Raw genomic sequence first — 20,029 nt, 5'->3', positions numbered from 1 at the left:
CTAGGCATTTTTTTATCAAACAAAGTTTATTTAAGAATACATTTAGAATCATAGAATAGAATCATAGAATCCCAAAGTGCAGAAGAAACCCATTCAGCCCATCAAGTCTTCACCGACCACAATCCCACCCAGGCCCATTCCCGTAACTCCACATATTTACCCTGTTAGTCCCTCTGACACTAGGGTCAACTTATCATGGCTAACCCACCTAACCCATACATTTTTGGACTTAAGAATGTATAGAAAGAACATTAACACTAACTTTTATCAATTACAAACAAAAAACAAAACAACCAAGATAATGTATGTCCCTTAACAAAATATCTAAAATGTTCCATCTCAAACAAAACTTCCAATAGACAAAAAAACCCTTTTTCTGAGTTTAACACAGCAAAGATTAAACTCATGTAATACTGGGACTGAGTCCTTTTCAATAAATGATGCAATTCTCTTGAGGCCACACACAGACAGCTCAGAACAACCTCCCAGTGCATCAGAGAGAGACTCTGGTTGAGCCACCAGCGGCAGATTTTGTACTTCAGAAAGACATGAAGCCTTGCATTTGGCTAATCAGCAGAATTTCCAAAAAAAAATAGAGAGCTAGAACCATTTTGTTTCAGCTTGATGTGCCTTCCCAAACAGCCAAACAAAAATTCACTAGGAAAGAAAAAAAACGATCCAAAACACATGGCTTTCCTCCTAAAAATACAGGGTCATAAAAGATCCCAGAATAAAAATCAACAAACCCCATTTAAATCACTGAAAAAGCAATAAAAGGACTTCTACAGACAACTCGGCAACACTGAGAGCTGCAGAGAACATGATTAAAAAAAAAGCATTTCTTAAAGGTACACTAACATCTAAAGACACACTCTAACCACCATCCCTTGACACTTAATAGTGTTACCATCGCTGAATTCCCCACTGTCAACATCCTCAGGATACCATTGACCAGAAACTCAAACTGACTTGCCATATAAAAACAGTGGCTACAAGAGCAGGGAAGAGGGTTGGAATACTGCGGCAAGTAACTCACCTCCTGACTCCCCAAGGCTTGTCCACCATCTACAAGACACAAATCAGGAGTGTGATGGAATACTCCCCACTTGCCTGAATGGGTGCAGCTCCAACAAGATTCAAGAAACTTGACACCATCCAGGACAAAGCAGCCTGCTTGTTTGGCACCACATCCACAAGCATCCATTCCCTCCACTACCAATGCTCAGTTACAGCAGTGCGCACTATCTACAAGATGCACTGCAACAATTCACCAAAGATCTTTAGACAGCACTTTCCAAACCCATGACCACTTCTGTCTAGAAGGGCAAGGACAGCATGGGAATACCACCACCTTCAGGTTCCCTTCCAAGCCACTCACCATCCTGACTTGGAATTATATTGCCATTCCTTCTCAGCCGCTGGGTCAAAATACTGGAATTCCCTCCATAACATTGTGGGTCAACCAAAAGCACGTGGACTGCAGCAACTAGGGCAATAAACGCTGGCCAGCTAGCAACCCCCATGTCCCACAAATTAATTTTAAAAATTGCCCCTTAGTATCCACAGATGTGTAGGTTAAGGGATTAACCATGGTAAATGTGTGGGGTTACTGGGATAGTGCAGGGGCTGGTCATGGGTAAGATGCTCTTTTGGAGAGTTGGTGCAGACTCAATGGGCTGAATGGTCTCTTTCTGTACTCTAGGGATTCTATGGATCTATGGTAATGATAGGGGCAGGCAGGCACAATCCAACATGCCATTCCACATCCCCTTGTTAACAGTACAGGTGTAAAGTGTATCTAAACAAGAAGGCAAGTGGTTTCCGGTCAACTGGTACTGCTACCAAGAGCTTGTATGAAAGTTTTAGATATAATAATTTAGAATTCACCAACAATTGAGGTGGACAGACATGGGATGAATTAGGAACACAGTAGAAAGATATAGTGGTTCATGATTCTATCAGATACTAGCTAAATGGGTAACAAAAAGTAAGCCATAAGTAGGTGGAATTTCACCGTTGGGTGTACTTGATTCTCTGAAACCTCTTAAATTGTGAAAAGCTGCAACAATCAGACAAAATGATGGCATTTGGAAGAACATGCATCATCAATTCTGAGTATGTTCCTAAAGGGAAACACAGGCAGAAGTAGATTGAAAAGAACATGAGGAAACAACTAAGAAAAATCAATTCAAGGGATGTTGTTCAACAATCCTACAGTCATCGACAATTAGAACGTTTTAAAACAATGATGCTGAAAATGCAAAAGAAACACATTTCCAAAATCAATAACCTCTTCTCAAATATGATCCTAAATAGATGGACAAAGTATGACTGAGGTAAAGCAGTCTCTGTAAATCTTACAGTGAGCAAGGAGAAGGGTCTCATTGAGATTAACAAATGAAAATGTAGAAACGTATTAAAAGGTTGATCGGAATATAAACTATTTGCTGAGATTAAGTGCAACCATATTTTCCCTCTAATATATGAATGTTAGGAGGGCAGCCAGAGGAGGGAATAAAAATTAGTTGCATTTGGCCTTGAAACAGAGGACTAACATGAGCTAGTATTCTAACTGAATACTTCCTCCAAGGATTGATAGGGAAAGGCATTAGCAAGACTCTCAAACAAAGATATCCACGTAAGAAAGTTAAATTATATTGAAGTCCTGCACAGATTAGTGGGTTAGAAAACAAATAAATTCCCAATGATATATGGTATTTATCCCAGAGTTCCAACAAATGAGGGAGCAGAGGGACTGACAGTCACTTGAGACTGTCACTGGGTAAGTCACCACAGATAGGAAATAGGCTAAAGTGATGCTAATGTTTTAAAAAAAGTGACCAAACAGATGACAACATGCTTATTCCATTTCCAAAATAATATTGTGGGATTTTACTGACTTGCCCGCTCCAGGCTCGTGGAACGGAAATCTCTGTTGGCCTTGGTTGGGATTTTATGATCTCACCCGAGTGAGGTTGTAAAATCCCAGACAATATTTCAAAAAACTCATTCTTTTGAACACCTGTCACCTTAACCTGCCTGTTTCAGTATTGACTGTCCTAGCTTTTTGTTTAAATTATTGCAGCTGATAAATTATAAAAAAATTGACATTCAGACAAGAAAATTGTCCACTAAAATCAATTAGTAACAAAAAGATCAACACCAAACCAAGCTGTGTCCATGATGTTTCACAAATCTTTTATTTCATGCGCTAGTGGTTTTATATTTCTGTGGAAAAAAAACAAATTTAGTAAAATATATGCATACAAAAATGTTACTGTCATGTAAATACAGCATGTAATTGGATTTTATGCCAGGAGTTTATAAAATGGCAAATACAGATGATGCTGGATTGGCAGTGATCTGTGGTAATGTTTATTTACAGAAAGGCCAGAGTAACCTACTGCTATACGTAATTGTGAAGAGTCAAATGATTCCTGTTAAATCTAGCAAAACTTCCAAATATATCCATGAAAGTCAATGTGCTTAAAATCTTAAATGTCTGTCTTATCTTAAAGTAGCAGTTAAAATATTTGACAAGTTGTTGTTTACACAGTGGCATACATTTCATTCATGTTTTTGAACTCAATATACATATAAGCATTTACTGTTTTCTCATTATCAGTACATCATATAAAAAGGATTTCACTTTTGTACAAATAGTGCATCACATCAACATTTTTCTTAAATTACTAAATCTCACCAACGCTTGCCTGCAAAAATATACATTTCAAAAAGGTATGCTACCCATATTGTTGATGTTTTCAGTTACCCTCATTTCTATTATCCTTCATCCATATAATTCAGCCATCTTCCACACTTTGCAAACGTTACGTCACCTTAATCAAATTTATTAACACATAGAAGCAGTATATTAATGGTCATCATGTGAAATTGGTTAGGAAAAGCTGAAGATAGAACCAGAAATTAGGAAGGCCACAAAATAAAGTTCAGCTATGAGTACTGCGTTGGGATTGTTCAACACAGCACCACAGATCACAGGCAGATGAGACATCGGACAGGGAATGGAGGCAAGGAGATCAGAAGAAAGGGCAAGAATGGCTCTCAGCAGGTTGCCCTCTTCTCGATGCTAGGTGCCTTGATCAGACCGATTACCTGCTCTCCGGAAGCCCACATCCAAGGTTTGCTTTTAGGACTCTGAAGTGGCAATATCACACCATCCCCACCTCAACTGCTGTTTGAATAACTGTGAACAGTTGTGAGATGCAGCCCTTAGATGGTCATTAATCACTTAAGGTGCTCAACTGAGATTAGGGTGGGAAGATAGTCCACAAGCCTTCCTACCCCAGATGTATTAAGATAGAGGCAGGAAGGTGCGGGGTTCTTACCTGACACCCTCCCACCCAATTAAATGGCCTCCAAAAGCGGCTCAGGGGAGTGCAGTAAATTCCACCCATACACCCCATTCCGTTTAGCTCCACCTGAGCATTGTGACTGGCTGCAGCAGTCACAAGTGAGAGGTTTGTGGCACATCCTAGCAGTTGGTTACAAGAAACAGTGGCAGTAGTCAGCATTCTTGCCTTCTCAGTTATAAGATGGCAGTCAGAGAAGAAAATATATTTCAGCTTTGAATGAAACCAGCCAAGAATAGTCAGCACGGAGGCTGGCTGGGAATTAAGTTGCTAGATGCAGCTTTTTGGTTACCCTGACCAGATTTTCTTCTGTTGAAAGGAGATAAAATAGATGATTTGAAGGATAATTTAGATTGAAATTAAGGTTTCAGTTAAACTATAGCGTTTGATGAACACATTATAGGAAAATTTGGATCTGGGAAACAAAATTGATGGGATGATGGAGATCATTTGTGGTAAAAAAAGAAATTAGTGCTGGTCACTGAGCAATTTGGTAGAAGGAAGAGGTTCCTGCAAGCAATGGATTACTGAGACATCATGAGTGGAAAGGGTGCTGAGATCCCAAATTCTGATTTGTTCACATTTAAATGTTAACTTTTGACAATTTCCATCTGAGCACCATTATTTGAATATTCTGACATTGAAGATGGGAGGATCATTAGTCTTATTGTTCCCAGAATCACGGAACGATAAAGCATAGAAGGCAGCTATTTTTCTTTTAAATTTCCTTTTACGGAATGTAAGTGTCGCTGGCTGGGCTAATGGTTATTTCCCATCCCTAATTGCCCTCCATTTCAGAGGGTATCTTAGAGTCAATCATATTGCTGTGTGTCTGGAGTCACACGTAGGTCAGACCAGGCCGCCAGATTTCCTTCCCTAAAAGACATTAACAAACTAGTTGGGTTTTTACGACAACCGACAATGGTCTCACAGTCATTATTAGACTTCTAATTTCAGACTTCTTTGGAATCCAAATTTCACCGTGGTGAGACCTTGCTTTGGGTCTCTGGAATACTACTCCAGTGACAACACAACTGCGTCATTGGTTCCCCCTACTTGGCCCATTCTATATCTGCCTGCTACTCACTAAGAATCATTTAGCAAGCGCTCCTAATTGAATGAGATTCTGGCTGTTCATAGCAACAAATGCAGTTAAAATGATTTCTACTTTGTCTCACAGCAATTGTCTGCCATGGCTGCAGACTGTTGATGACAGGCGCACAACCACCTAAATTGGAATGTTCACCCAAGAAATTAGTGAGTGAAAAGTTGAAAAAAAAGACATAATGATTACAATTAGCAACAGGTGCACTCCTGACCCGGGGGAGAAACGTTCAGTTCTGTTTTGCCCATTCAGTCTTTCTAAGCATCCCAACAGAAATCTGATTTAGGTGTCATTCATTTTCGTAGGGAGAAAAAGTGACGATAAGGATGTTGGTCAGGATTGTATGACCCCATCTGACCAGTGGGGTATTGCAGACCTGCCAAAGTAAGTGGTAATTTAGATGACCCACCACATCCACCAACTGGGGGATGTGCTGTGATGGGGCCATAAAGTCTTGACCATTGCCTTTAAAAGTTACACAATTAAGTTTGGATCCTCTAACTCACCAATGACAGAGGCCTTAACTGTGGCACAAATGCTGGCCTGAGGCAATAAAGTGGGTATGGAATCTTGCTCTGTATTTTAAGTTCTTTCAGGGAAAGTGATCAACACAGATGCTCAAATGTGAGGTTCAGAAGTAATGTATCACATTGAAATAGTGGTAAAATAAATAATGTGTTAGTTTAAAAAAGTAGGTGAAATTTAAGATCTTTATATTTAGTTCTAACCTAGACTACATTTTACAGACTAGTCATACTGTATTGTAAAAATGGATACCTATGAATAAAGGCAGAACACACTAGAAATACTCAATCGGACAGCATCGTGGAGAGAAAGAAAGGGAGGAAGATAAAGATTTGGACAAAGGGTCACAAGTTCTGTGAAGTTAATTAACATTATCTTCCTCTGTACAGATGCTGACTGACCTGCAGAAAGTTTCCAGCATTTTCTGCTTTTGTTATAGGTCTTCAGCACCTGTGGTATTTTACCTGCGATATGAATAAATTTGGTTTCATCTCAACGATAATCGCTGTTACATTTCAGAACCTTATTCTCAATCATGACTTTGCAACAAAGAATGGAAAGAAGCAAACTTAAAGGCTGTAGTAAAAACAGAAAATGCTGGAAAGCTGGGTGGTATATTGGGTTAAGCTACAAGGAGAGTTTTCTACTTTTAGAGTGGAGGGGGCCATGCTAACACAGGAGAAGATTAATATTGCACTTAATCACAGTCATAGGTAAGATTTGGGTAGTTTTGGGTAAAGCAAGTTGTGATTTTACCCCATATTTAATTGAAGGGAAAGTAAAGTGGCAAGTTAATAAATTGTAAAGTCTGAAGATACATAAATCAACAGGAGGAATCAGGAGGAATTAGCTTATGTGACATTCTACAAAACACATCACTGGTACTTTGTTTATCTTGCTCTTTGATCATTGTTGTGATTTTTCCCAGTGATAGCCAATACATTTCAATGGCCATTTTACCTGGATGTTGAGATTTATATCACATAATCATATATATATATTTATACATACATAGAACCACTATATTGAAATACTAAGAAAGAATTTTTGTAAAACCTAAATTACTTGCATGTTATATGGTATTGTGGTGAGAAGAATCTGTTCAGCTATATGGAAGGAGACATTGTGAAACAAAACTTGACAGTATGCACCAGTTTCTGAAATTTGAGTTATGACTGATTTCACCTAAAACTTTACACATTATCTACATATATCAAAAGTGTAATTTAGTGATAAAAAACAAAACTGGAATGTTTCTGAAAAAAAACTACAGCCTATTCCATTTCTAGGTTGCTTAAACCTAATTTGAATTGTCAGGGTAAAGTTCCATCACCAGTAATATCTTAATGATTTGTCATAGTTAGGAGGAAATATTCACATTGCCTCTTCTGCCTAGTCCCCTCCATGGAAGGATTTGTAACTGCACCCCAGCAATAGTTGCACCATGCAATCGAGAGTCATCAGTTGGTGTGTGTTAATGTTCTGCTTGGCCCATGTCATACTGTAGAATGTATCTGACCAGTAGGTGGCAATACAACACCAAGATACTCTGGATTCTCTGCTGCAGCATTCAGGATGTGACCATTCACTTTCGTGTGTTTCGGAAAGAGATTCTGCTGGTATTCAGGATTGTCCAGGCTCACATTGCGGCTTGTATTCTGGCCCCAGTGATTCGGATGCTGAAACCCCGCTTTGCTGTTGGGTTCGCAAGCATTCACATATTCTGGGTTCTTCCCTATGTCGGGGAATGAGTTCAAATACTGGGAATCAGTAGCAGGACCACTGCCATTATGGTTGAGGGGTATAACAAGCTCTTGGTAGCCTGGGTTTTCCATATCAGAGACTGGGCTTCTCAAACTATTAGGAAGCGGGTTTCTTTTAATTTGATTGATGTATTCTGCAAACACAAAAAGGGAAAACAAGTTAACAGTCTCAGCCACAGAAAATAGCATTCACCTCTCCTTGCTCCATAATTGTGAACAGGTAAGACAAACATATCATATGTTGGGACAGATTTTCTGATTTTTTTTATGTCACATAAATGAGACACAGCTTAAAAACCTACATTGACAAACATATCGTTTTTATTAAAATTGTTTAAATTCTCATAAATTGATCAATTGAGGCTTATTTGTAGTGAAGTAAACAACTGATTGAATTACCTGAATCAAAAAATCAGCCGAGTACAGCAAGCCATTGCATTTTCCTCAACGTTTAAGTAATGGTACGAAACAATGCAAGTCACAAATGTATTCATTGCCAATGATTTATTTCAAGTGCCAGAAGAGGACAATAATATTGCATTAGTTGCACAAACCTGGGGCTGGTTGGAAACATGTATTTATGTCAACGTCATCAGGGGGCATTGTTGGATCAGAGCTGTAGCGTAAAATTTCACTGTCTCCTCTCTTTGGGATTCCTTGGTGCTGCACAATTAACAATAAAAAGGGAAGAAAACATCATGGAATTGTTGACTTGCCTTACACAACTCAGAATTTTACATTGCTAGCAAAAACTAAGTCATATTAGAATGAATTGCAATATCATACTTTCAGTTCCTTTCATGAATATGCAAACAGATGAATTAGGAGCAGGAGCAAGTCACTCTCAAGCCTGCTCTGACATTCACTGAGATCCTGGCAGATCTAAACTTCACATTCCCATCCACCCCAATTAACTTTCACCTCCTTGCCTCTCGAGGGTCTATCTACCTCTGCCATAAAAACGGTCAATGACTCTGCTTCCACCATCTTTACAGGAAGAGAGTTCCAAAGACTTACAACCCTCTGAGTAAAGAAAAGTCTCCTAATCTCTGTTTTAAATGGGTGACCCCTTATTCTTAAACAGTGACCCCAACTTTTAGATTCTCCCGCAAAAGGCAAGATTCTCTCCACATCCCCCTTGTCAAGACCCTTCAACATCTGATATGTTTCAGTCAAGTTGCCTCTTATCCTCCTAAACACCAGCGGATAAATCCTAGGCTGCCCAACCTTTCCTCAGAAGACAACAAATTCCAGGTACTAGTCTAATAAACCTTTCCTGAACTGTTTCAAATGCATTTACATCTTTTCTTAAAGAAAGAAACCACAGTACGCCAGATGTGATCTCACCAATGCCCTGTATGACTGAAGCACAACCATTCTACTTAATATTCAATTTCCCTTGAGCTTCCTTAATTATTTTCTGTATCTGCATACAAGCCTTTTGTGATTCAGGCAAAAAAAGCAAATGCAATGTGAGAGAAAACATTTTTACACAAGTGGTTTGGGTCTAGAATGCACTACCTGGAAGTGTGGTGGAGGCAGGTTCAATTAAGGCATTTAACTGGGCATTAGATGATTATTTGAATCAAAATAATGTGTAGGGGCACAGGGAAAAAGCAGGAGAATGATCCTAAGTCATAATGCTCATTTTGAGAGCCAGTGGAAACATGGTGGGCCAAATAGCCTGCTTGTGCACTGTAATAATTCTGTGATTCTATTTACCAAGAGACCCATATGCCTCTGCATCTCAGAGCTCTGAAATCTCTCACTATTTAGATAATACGCTGTTTTATTACTCTTCCTTCTTCACATTTTCCACATCATACTCCATTTGCCTGATTTTTCCACTCACTTAATCTATTTATACAATTTTATAGTCTCCTTAGGATCCATTCACAACTTATCTTCCAATCTTTGTGTCATCAATAGATTTAACTATATCTTTGGAAGGTCAAGGTGTAGGGGCAATGTGTGCAAACATATCTTTGGTTCTTTCACCCAAGTCATTTCTCTAAATTGTAAAATGTTAAGGCCCTGCACTGGTCCCTATAGCACACCACTCGTTATATCGTACCAACAAGAAAATGACCTACTCTCATTTTTCTGTTAGCTAGCCAATCTTCTATCCTTGCCATTACATTGCCCCTACACCTTGACCTTCCATTTTCTGCAATAATCTTTGATGTGACACTTTATCAAATGCCTTCTGGAAATTTAAGCACAGTACATCCATTAGTTCTCCTTTATCCACAGGAAGTTCTTCAAAGAACTTCCTGGCACTCACATTTCCAACCCCACATCTAATGGGCTGGAAAAAGGCAGCCCAAAGTTTTCTATTTACAATAACTTCACCATCTCCAAGCTGCACCATCATGAGCCAACTTCAAAATTCTTGTCCAAGCTTTCATATTTCTCCATTCTCTTACCCTACTCAATCTTCTCCTGCCTCAAATGAGTGGCAAATGTTGTTCCTCTCTTCAAGAAAGGAGAAAGGAAAGACCCTGGTAATTATAGGCCAGTTAGTCTTACTTAAGTGGTTGGTAAGTTAGTGGAAAGGGTCCTGAGAGATAGGATTTATGACCATTTGGAAAGATGCAGTTTAATCCAGGATAGTCAGCACAGTTTCGTGAGGGGTAATTCCTGTCTCATAAATTTGATTGAATTCTTTGAGGCGGTAACTAAGTGTGTGGATGAAGGTAGAGCTGTTGATGTCGTATACATGGATTTTAGTAAGGCGTTTGACAAGGTTCCCCATGGTAGGCTCATTTAGAAGATAAGGATGTGTAGAAGGAAATTTGGCTGATTGGATAAGTAACTGGCTGTCTCATAGAAGACAGAGGGTGGTGGTGGAGGGAAAATTTTCAGACTGGAGGCCAGTTACCAGTGGTGTACCGTAGGGATCAGTGCTCAGTCCTCTGCTATTTGTGATTTTTATCAATGACTTGGAAGAGGGGACTGAAGGGTGGGTTAGGAAATTTGCTGATGACATCAAGATTGGTGGAGTAGTGGATAAGGTGGAGAGCTCTTGCAGGCTGCAAAGAGACATTGATAGGATGCAGAGCTGGGCTGAAAAGTGGTAGATGGAGTTTAACCCTGATTAGTGCGAGGTGATTCATTTTGGTAGGACAAACTTGAATGCAGATTACAGGGTCAACGGCAGGGTTCTGAGGAATGTGGAGGAACAGAGAGATCTTGGGGTTCATATCCACAGATCTCTGAAGGTTGCCACTCAAGTGGATAGAGCCATGAAGAAGGCTTATAGTGTGTTAGCGTTTATTAACAGGGGGTTTGAGTTTAAGAGCCGTGGGGTTATGCTGCAACTACACCGGAAGTTGGTGAGACCACATTTGGAATATTGTGTTCAGTTCTGGTCACCTCACTATAAGAAGATTGTGGAAGCATTGGAGAGAATGCAGAGGAGATTTACCAGGATGCTGCCAGGTTTGGAGGGGAGGTCTTATGAGGAAAAGTTGGGGGAGCTGGGGCTTTTCTCTCTGGAGCACTGGAGGATGAGAGGTGACTTGATAGAGATTTATAAGATGATGAGAGGGATTGATAGAGTGGATGTGCAGAGACTATTTCCTCAGGTGGATGTAGCTGTTACTGGGGGTCATAACTATAAGGTTCATGGTGGGAGATGGAGGAGGGATGTTCGAGGTAGATTCTTTACTCAGAGAGTGGTTGGGGTGTGGAATAGACTGCCTGCTGTGATAGTGGAGTCGGATACTTTAGGAACTTTCAAGTGGTTATTGGATAGGCACATGGAGCACTCCAGAATTATAGAGAGGGGATAGCTTGATCTTGGGTTTGGACATAGCTTGGCACAACATTGAGGGCCGAAGAGCCTGTACTGTGCTGTAATGTTCTATGTTTTACATTTTAAAATAAGTTTGGTTGTGAAGTTACTAAGACCTGAACTTTTGCTTCGGGTATGCAGAGTTGGGAGAATTCCAGCAGTTTAGATTTTATGGGAGTCTTGCATCAGCACTCACCCCCCCCAACCTCCCCACACTCCTCATGTCACCCTCCCCCAACTCATCCCCTGGCCCCTCACGCCAACCTATGCCCCTCCACCCAACCCCTACTGCCTTTATGTTCCCTAGGTGGAATTTTCCACATTCCCCCCGTGGCTTGTTTTGTGGCAGTGGAAGCGTCCCATCATTGGTCAGTGGTGGGATCTTCTGGTCTGATGTTGTCAATAGGGTTTCCTGTTGTATTCACCAGCACCTCTCCACTCCCCCCCCCACCCCGCCACCCCGTGCTGGGATACCCGCAGTGGGGTTCACTGTCGGCAGGACCAGAACATCCTGCTGACGGGAATGGCTGGGAAATTCCAGCTCTATCTCAACTTAGTTGATGGAGAGTCTCTATGTCAGTGTGCAAATTCAGGCCTATGAGTATATGGGTAAATAATGGCAGCCATTTGCACAGCACCAGCCAGGCTCCTATGTTACACTACCCTGCTAATTTTAAACTTTAGGAACCAAGATGTTGCACCAATACCTAGGGCTCTAAACAAAACAGAATTAGGGCCATTGTCTGTTGGTTTGGGTTCAAAATTGTATTCCTCAAATGTACTATATTAATAACTGCAATCTGAGTGGTTTGGTGAGTTGGCAAATTGTTGCCTGCATCCAAAAATCTAAATAATCTGCATTAATCGACAGAAAGAATGTAGCTACCCTGAAAAACAAATTCCTCCTTCTACTCTTGATACTTGAAGGCAACTGAACTAATAAGCGAGTTAATCAACCCTCCATCTTATCTATTAGATTTTAAAAACAAAGATCACTGAATTTTGATGCTATTTTTATTTTTTTTATCACCACTCATTTTAATTAACTTAAATAGTCCTTTACTAAGTGAGCTTGCATTGAAACTTTCACAGTAAATGACCTTGTGGGATTTATAAGAATAGAAGCACTTGTCCACTTGCCAATCTGGAAAACGACATCTTTGGATCTGTCTGAATTAATTGATTAGGTTAGTAAAGTACAAAAAGCTTGGTTAGGTGCTGAATGTTGTTAAACTAATGAGGTCTTGTGTGGCTAAATTCTCTATTGATTGAACAAAATGCAACTACTGTTTAATGTTTCTTTTTATCTGTGCTGATAATTAATGCAGCCATAGTAAATCGGAGGCATAAATTTGCTGTTCTACTTACGCCATTTCTGCTAATTAATGTTGATGAGTTGTTGCTCGTCATGCTCTGTGGGCAAAAATCACAAGGAGAAGATGAGTGATGGGAAGAAACATTGAGGAAACAAAAAATAGCATTCAAAGCTCTTGTGGCAAGATCCTTTTAATTACTCGGTTCTGCTAAATTAGAATCTGGCTTTTGTTTGCCAAATGGGAGCAGCTTGTGGGGTAAGGTGATGTGCTAACTGCAAGCAGGAGTAATAGTACATCATGCTGTGCAGGACCATCAATCTCAGCATTTACTGTGTAAACCATCAGACAAAATTGAATGTCAGTGACATGAATTCACAGGACCGTGATCCGTGTTCAGAATTTATTATCATGGGGACAGGATCACATGATTCAGGCATGGGAGTGGCTGCATTTCTGCAAACTCTGGTGTTCCTCATCGTATAATCCATTTTAACATCCTGACGTACAACCCATAATTATTTCATCCTGATGTGTGTAATCTCTCCTGGAAGATCCTGATCAAGTTTTGGTGATGGAGAGATGTCAGGAAAATCCACGTTTGGTTGAGGCAGTTGGAGACGGCCAGGGTAGGGCTCAGTTTGCAGTGGCAGTTTTGCTGGTGAGTGGGCCTACACTTTGGTGGTGTTGTAGATCTCGGGATAATGGGTGTATAATTGTGAGTGAAACTGTGAGTGACAGTCTCGGTTCCCCAGCACACACTGTCAGTGCTCACATTGATGAACTGTGAGATATTGTAACTGTGCATGCCCACCACAGGTTTCCTGATGGCGAGGGGTGCATTCAACAGGAAACCCCATTGACAACAGCGGAGCCATCAACAGTGAGTGCAGCACTGCCTCCTGCTGCCATGAAACACACCCCAGAGGGGGAGGAAAATCCCACCCATTGTTTATTTGACTTGCTGTATTTCTTACTTCAATCTTATTGCCAGCTTTCTTTCACTTTTTTTAGTTCCTGTTCATTGCATTTAATTAACCATTCTAATGTACATTTCCCGTTTAAGACTGCGCTGCTCAGTAATGATTCTTCAATCTGAATGGTTAATGAAATAGACTATTACTTGCTCTACTTACATGGGTCCCAGATCCCCTGTGAACAATACAATTCAGGAGCAACAGTAGATGATACTGTGCTTCTCTGAATTTCTGATAATGGCAAGATCCAGGGCTTTTGCCCACAATGAATGTGTGGGCCAGTGTAATAGTGTAATTATCATGAACGACCGGTGGCGTTCATTAGCCGCTGACTGCAAAATCTCGGCAATTAACAGCATTTATAATCATAAGGTATTGAAAAAAGTATTTGCATATTTTTCCCAACAGCTTCGACTAAGCCCTGAGCCTGAAACATGAAAATGCAGTGATAGTGAAAGCTTTACAATTCCATACAGATAAGTAAATTATGACTATAATTGCCTTTTGTTTCAAAATTGCATGGAATTAAGTTTAACAAAATCTGCAGTTAGCATAGAAAAATCATTTACACTTGCTTTAAGAAACAATTATTAGGACTGCAGCCTTTGAAGCTTTGAAACAAAGGTTGACCTTACCAGCAATGCTCACATCCCATGAAAGAATAATAAAGAAGGAACAGAAGTAGGCCATTCAGCCCATCAAGCCTGCTCCACCATTTAATATGATCATGGCTAATAGGATATTTGAATGTCTTTTACCCACACTGTCCCCATAATCCTTCACATCATAGTTAATTGAAAATCTATCAATTTTGTGGCAATAGATTCTACACAATCATGCCAAAACGATGCTGTGAAATTAATTCAGAAATTGAGAGACTCACTAATGATGCACATAATGGTGTCCTTGATGTGGAAGGGCTATTGAAGAATCCTGGATGAGGAACAAGGTATTCATCAGCATCCACAATATCTTCCATTTCTTCTTCCTCCATTATGGTGCGATAAAATCTTGAGTCAGTTGGACTTGGTAGGTGCATGTGGTCATCACCCTAGCAGAACAATCAGCCTATTAAAACTTCCTTCCTAACCCTGATGCAATTAGAAATTGGTTTCTATATACACTAGGAAGTCAGAGATTCAAAAGAGAAAAGAAACTCCACAATTTCTGAAGGTTTCCAGAAAGACACATCTAAATATCATTTTTTGTGATGCTATTCCAATCTTGTACAGTTCTTAAAGTAACACATAATAATTTATGTTCGAGCACTAATACCTTTTGGAATATTCTCTCTGGAAAACAACCAGAGATGGTAGGTTTGAACTCCACAGAGCAGCAATTAGAGTCAGATTGCCATTTTACCCCTAGTTTCTTGCCCCAAAACCCTTCCGGTCCTTTCTCACCCAACTTTACAAGTCAGGCAGGTTGAGAGCTGTATCATGCAGTGTGCTCCTGGAGACTTCTGGATTTGTAGGTAAGGAAGCCATGCCCCCTTTTTTCACAGAAACATTTGCTGTAAATCAGGTAGGTTTAACATTCTATCACCTTTCGAATCAGGGAAAAGATAGATTTGTGAGATGAGTAGGTAGGATCTGGAGGTGGGGGAGGTGGAGGAGGTCAGAGAAGTCAGATGGTTGGAGGGCAGCTTTTGGATGGTTGGTGGGAGATGTGGAGGTCAAGCAGTGAAATACAGTTGGGGATGTGCATAGATGGGTATGTGCACAGCAGGGGTGTGCACAGGGGTAGGCACAGTTGGGGACATGTGCAGTTGTGGGCATATGCAGTTGGGTGTCGTTGGGGAGAGGTTGTTGTCAAGGGTGGTGGAATGTCTCGTGGGAAGAGAAGTTGGGGGGTCTAGCGGATATTGGGGATGGTCAGGGAAGGGTGGGGAGGGTTGTGATCCTCTGGGAACTTGGGGATGTGGAGAGTCCTTTGTGGGGAGTTGAGGGAGGTGTCCTTTTGGAGGTCCTGGGGTTGTAGTGGGGTAGGGTGAGGGGCATTCAGGGGTTCTGTGTGAGTCAGGGGACAGGAGATTAGTACAAGAGTTACCCAGAAGTCTGAAGTAGTTTTAATTCTTCTAACTTTTTCTGGGCTGTATGACAGCTGGAACAATCCAAAGTTTGTGATTTGAGTCACATTTTTGGATAGTTCCTAGTGCAGGGCAACTTCCGATGGGAAATTTGCACTTCCTGGCCAATTGCTGTGCAAACCATACTGAGGAACTTCGACTGGGGTGGGGAGAACTGTTTGTGGTGTTCCCCAGCATTTCTTTGAGGTCTATCCAAGATAACTGTCCTGGAGTTTGGAGATTATGGGCCTATATTTCGAATGATTGCCCCATCTTGTTAGCATAGACAAGCATTTCACAATTTGCAATGTCATAACTGTAAGCTTCAGAAAATACCAATGTTTCGTTTGGAACATTTTAGCAAGTTTAAAGTCTTACAACTGACAGATTCTAGTCAAGCTATCAAGATATAGAATGTGATGTGATCTTGGGAGTGCTACCAAATAACCTAGTGTTGTGAGACTTCTCACCAAGATATAGAACACCTTTCACTGAGCACTCTGCCTGAAGTGTTTACACACTACACCCATCACATTGAAGCTCCTATACAGAGACCACATTAAGATATCCAATGAAATAGGCAGTGATGGTCAGGACCCACTTGTCACTTTGACAGCAGTCAACTGTCACTCTGCTAAAGTTCATTTGCTTACTGGAAATCTAGAAGAAGAATTTGCCTTCAGATGAACAACACAATAAACAGCTTTCTTTGCTCTTGTCAGTGATCTCTGATATCAAAGTCCCTTACCTGAATAACAAGGTAGCGTGATGGATCTCGGGCCATTCTGGTGAATTCAGACGTTAGCTCACGGAATCTAGGCCGACTTTCTGCATCAATCATCCAACCTAGTTCACAAACATAATTAAGGAGGCATTTCACTCGGAAGTTACTGATGGAAATGTATAATCTCGAATTTCACTGGATTAAACTCCTAGTCAGCACACATTACTTGTATAATCCCAATTCCAGTAGAAACATGTTTAACTATTCATTGTCCAGCATTACAAATCCAGCATTTCAACCCAGGCCAATCTCTTCCTACTAACCACCTACTTGTAAAGAACTAAAACTCACGTCTAACTAAACTTCTTCAGTTAGATTCAGCAGTTACTTGAGTGGAGTGGCACGGTGGCACTGTGGTTAGCACTGCTGCCTCACAGCACCAGTGGCCTGGGTTCAATTCCCGGCTTGGGTCACTGTCTGTGTGGAGTTTGCATATTCTCCTCGTGTCCACGTGGGTTTCCTCTGGGTGCTGCGGTTTCCTTTCACGGTCCAAAGATGTGCGGGTTAGCCATGCTAAATTGCTCCTTGGTGTCAGGAGGACTAGCTAGGGTAAATGCATGGGGTTGTGGGGATAGGGCCTGGATTGTGGTTGGTGCAGACTCAGTGGACTGAATGGCCTCCTTCTGCACTGTAGGATTATATGATTGAAGGTGCATTGATGAAAAGCCAAATCTACTTGCTTTGACTCCAAACTTGTAGCACGATAGGCACATTGATTGTTGAATGATAATTACTCATTTATCAGGATTTATTGTTGCACGGATATGCGAGGGGATGACATTGTTCTGATGAATGTGTTTGAATTTTATTCATCATGTTGAGAGAGGAGGCAGAAGCTGTTTGCGTCAAACAGCATTCAACCAGAGCTAATTAAAATACACAATGTAACATCAGATATGAGTGCCTGACCATAAAATACCTATTTACAGGAACAGATCGTTCATTTTTTGAAGACCATTGTAGATAGCCAAATAAATGAGGACTAGAAACAGGCGCCAAAAACCTCTGACCTTGCCCGTGGCTGGGATTGTCTGGTGCCGCTGCAGTGAATAGGGTTTTGGCTGAGCACCAATTTCTCCATTCTGCCTGGCAGTGGGACGGCCACAGATGAGATCGGAGAATCCTGCCCAGGGTGTGTTTCTTTTCTCTTATTCTTCTCCCCAGTTTCCCCTGCTCCACCTGGACAATTTTGGGCCAAACTCAGTTCTAAGTATTCATTTATGTTGAGGCAAGATTTCACTTTTCAGCATCTTACAGAACTAGTGATTCCCCATGGGTGATCTTAGGAAGAGGGTGTTGGCAGGTTATTTGACATTGAAACACATGATTATTCACAAATTCACCAGTTCACTACAGATTCAGAGTAAGAACCTGACGAATTATAGTAAACCTCTTGAGATCAATGAATTAATCAAATCTCAGGGATAAACAGCGAGGTTTCTTGGTATGTAGGGATTGTTTCCAGAATAAATAGTGCATTTACAAAAGTACCACTGGGGAAACAAAGATTTTTCAACTGCCATATATGCCTTCTCCCCACCTCCCAAAAAATAGGAATATTTTGATTATATCTAACCTATGAGCAACTTACATTTAACCATGATCATGTACACGTCAATTGTACAGATTGGAGGCTGTGGTAGCCGTTCACCCTTCTCCAAGATAGATGGTATTTCACAGGCAGGAATTCCATCATAAGGCTTAGACCCAAATGTCATTAGTTCCCAAACGGTCACACCTAAAAATAAATAATGTAGCTCTAAATATGGAATGCTTAATCGCAGGTCTCTGGATAGTAAGCAAAACAATTAATTTCTTTATTTTCTCACTTCAGAGTTATTGAAAGCAAATTGTAGGCCTTTAATCTTCGATACATCCCCATCTTCAGTGAGACAGCCAGCCTTGGAACTAACCATTAGTCCTTCCATTTGCACTCTATAGTAAATAAGTGAGGTACTTACCACATCTTTTAGTCTTCTCTAAATGGTGCAACTAGAATCCTATCAGACCATTATGATCATACACAGTCTAGACAGAACAAGGCCACCAAGTCAAAGGTCCCAGAGTCTGCTAATTTGATCAACATCCACTCATTTCTAAGCAATCATGTGCACTGATTTGGCCAGATGCATCAGATGGATGATAGTATTATGTTCAAAGAACCCCTGCATGGTGACCTGGTCACTGGATCACGTCCTACTGGGTAACTGTAACTCTACATGGAGGCTCTGAAAGTGATACCTGAAGATGGTGGCCATTGACACTGACAATTGGGATAGTTGCCGATGGTTGTCACTTCTGGAAGCTGTTTAGAAAGGCACTGAAAGAGGTGAGCAGAAACAAAAGTTCAGCTGGCCAAGAAGAGGGTCAAGAAAAAACCCAGGTCAGTGAATTTTGCACCCTCTCAGCCCACTTTCTTCCGCAGCAGCAAATGTGGTGGAGACTGCCATATCAGAATGTTTAATGAAGGATTGATCACCATTTGTATAAATTATAATCTCATGAGATGGAAAGGGTAAACTACTACTACTGCTTCAATATGCAGTCAATTCAAAGAGGTTAAAACAACTTATTTAGAATTTAGGTCAGAGGCTAGGAATACTGTGGTGAGTAACTAACCTCCTAACTCCCCAAAGCCTATCCACCATTTAAAAGGCACAAGTCAGGAGTGTGTTGGAATACTCTCCAGTTGCCTGGCTGGGTGCAGCTCCAACAATACTCAAGAAGCTTGACACTATCCAGGAAAAAGCAGCCTGCTTGATTGGCATCACATCTACAAACAGCTACTCCCTTCACCACCGATAGTCAGTGGCAGCAGCGTGTACAATCTACAAGGTACATTGCAGCAATTCACTAAAGATCCTTAGACAGCATCTTCCAAACCCATGACCACTTCCATCTAGAAGGACAAGGGCAGCAGATACATGGGGACGCCACTGTCTGCAAGCTCCCCACAAAGCCACTCACCATCCTGACTTAGAAATATATCGCCGTCCTTTTGCAGTCACTGAGTCAGAATCCTGGAATTCCCTCCCTAACGGCATTGTGGGTCAACCACAGCACATGAACTGCAGCATTTCAAGAAGGCAGCTCACCACCACTTTCTCAAGGGCAATGAGGGATGGGCAATAAATGCTGGCCAGCCAGCGATGCCCATGTCCCACAAATGAATAAAAGAAAAAGGCATTTCCCACGGAGTCTGATAACCTGGCAAATATTTCCAAGAAGTCGTCTGTTCTAGACTCACAATACAATACCATATAGGAGCAAAGTCATTTCAATGTCAACCTCACAGAGTTCAACTTTGCTAAAAAAAAGACATAAT

General features: G+C 40.9%; 1 protein-coding gene across 1 annotated transcript in view; it reads right to left on the bottom strand.

The window, feature by feature from the left end:
• Window positions 1-3,179: 3,179 nt before the first annotated feature.
• The window catches only part of egfra (epidermal growth factor receptor a (erythroblastic leukemia viral (v-erb-b) oncogene homolog, avian)), a 260,289-nt gene continuing 243,439 nt past the window's right edge, over window positions 3,180-20,029 (bottom strand). The window contains exons 23-28 of the mRNA XM_080209479.1: window positions 18,296-18,442; window positions 16,669-16,766; window positions 14,736-14,903; window positions 12,931-12,975; window positions 8,321-8,429; window positions 3,180-7,900 (exon numbers count right to left, since the gene is read on the bottom strand). Of these exons, the coding sequence (XP_080065605.1) occupies window positions 7,500-7,900; window positions 8,321-8,429; window positions 12,931-12,975; window positions 14,736-14,903; window positions 16,669-16,766; window positions 18,296-18,442 (968 nt within the window). The 3' untranslated portion in view covers window positions 3,180-7,499. The remainder of the gene's footprint in view (window positions 7,901-8,320; window positions 8,430-12,930; window positions 12,976-14,735; window positions 14,904-16,668; window positions 16,767-18,295; window positions 18,443-20,029) is intronic.

Source organism: Carcharhinus amblyrhynchos, chromosome 2 (assembly GCF_965287045.1).
Source record: "Carcharhinus amblyrhynchos chromosome 2, sCarAmb.v2.hapA, whole genome shotgun sequence".
NCBI lineage: Eukaryota > Metazoa > Chordata > Chondrichthyes > Carcharhiniformes > Carcharhinidae > Carcharhinus > Carcharhinus amblyrhynchos.
This window is presented reverse-complemented; position numbering and strand designations above follow the sequence as displayed.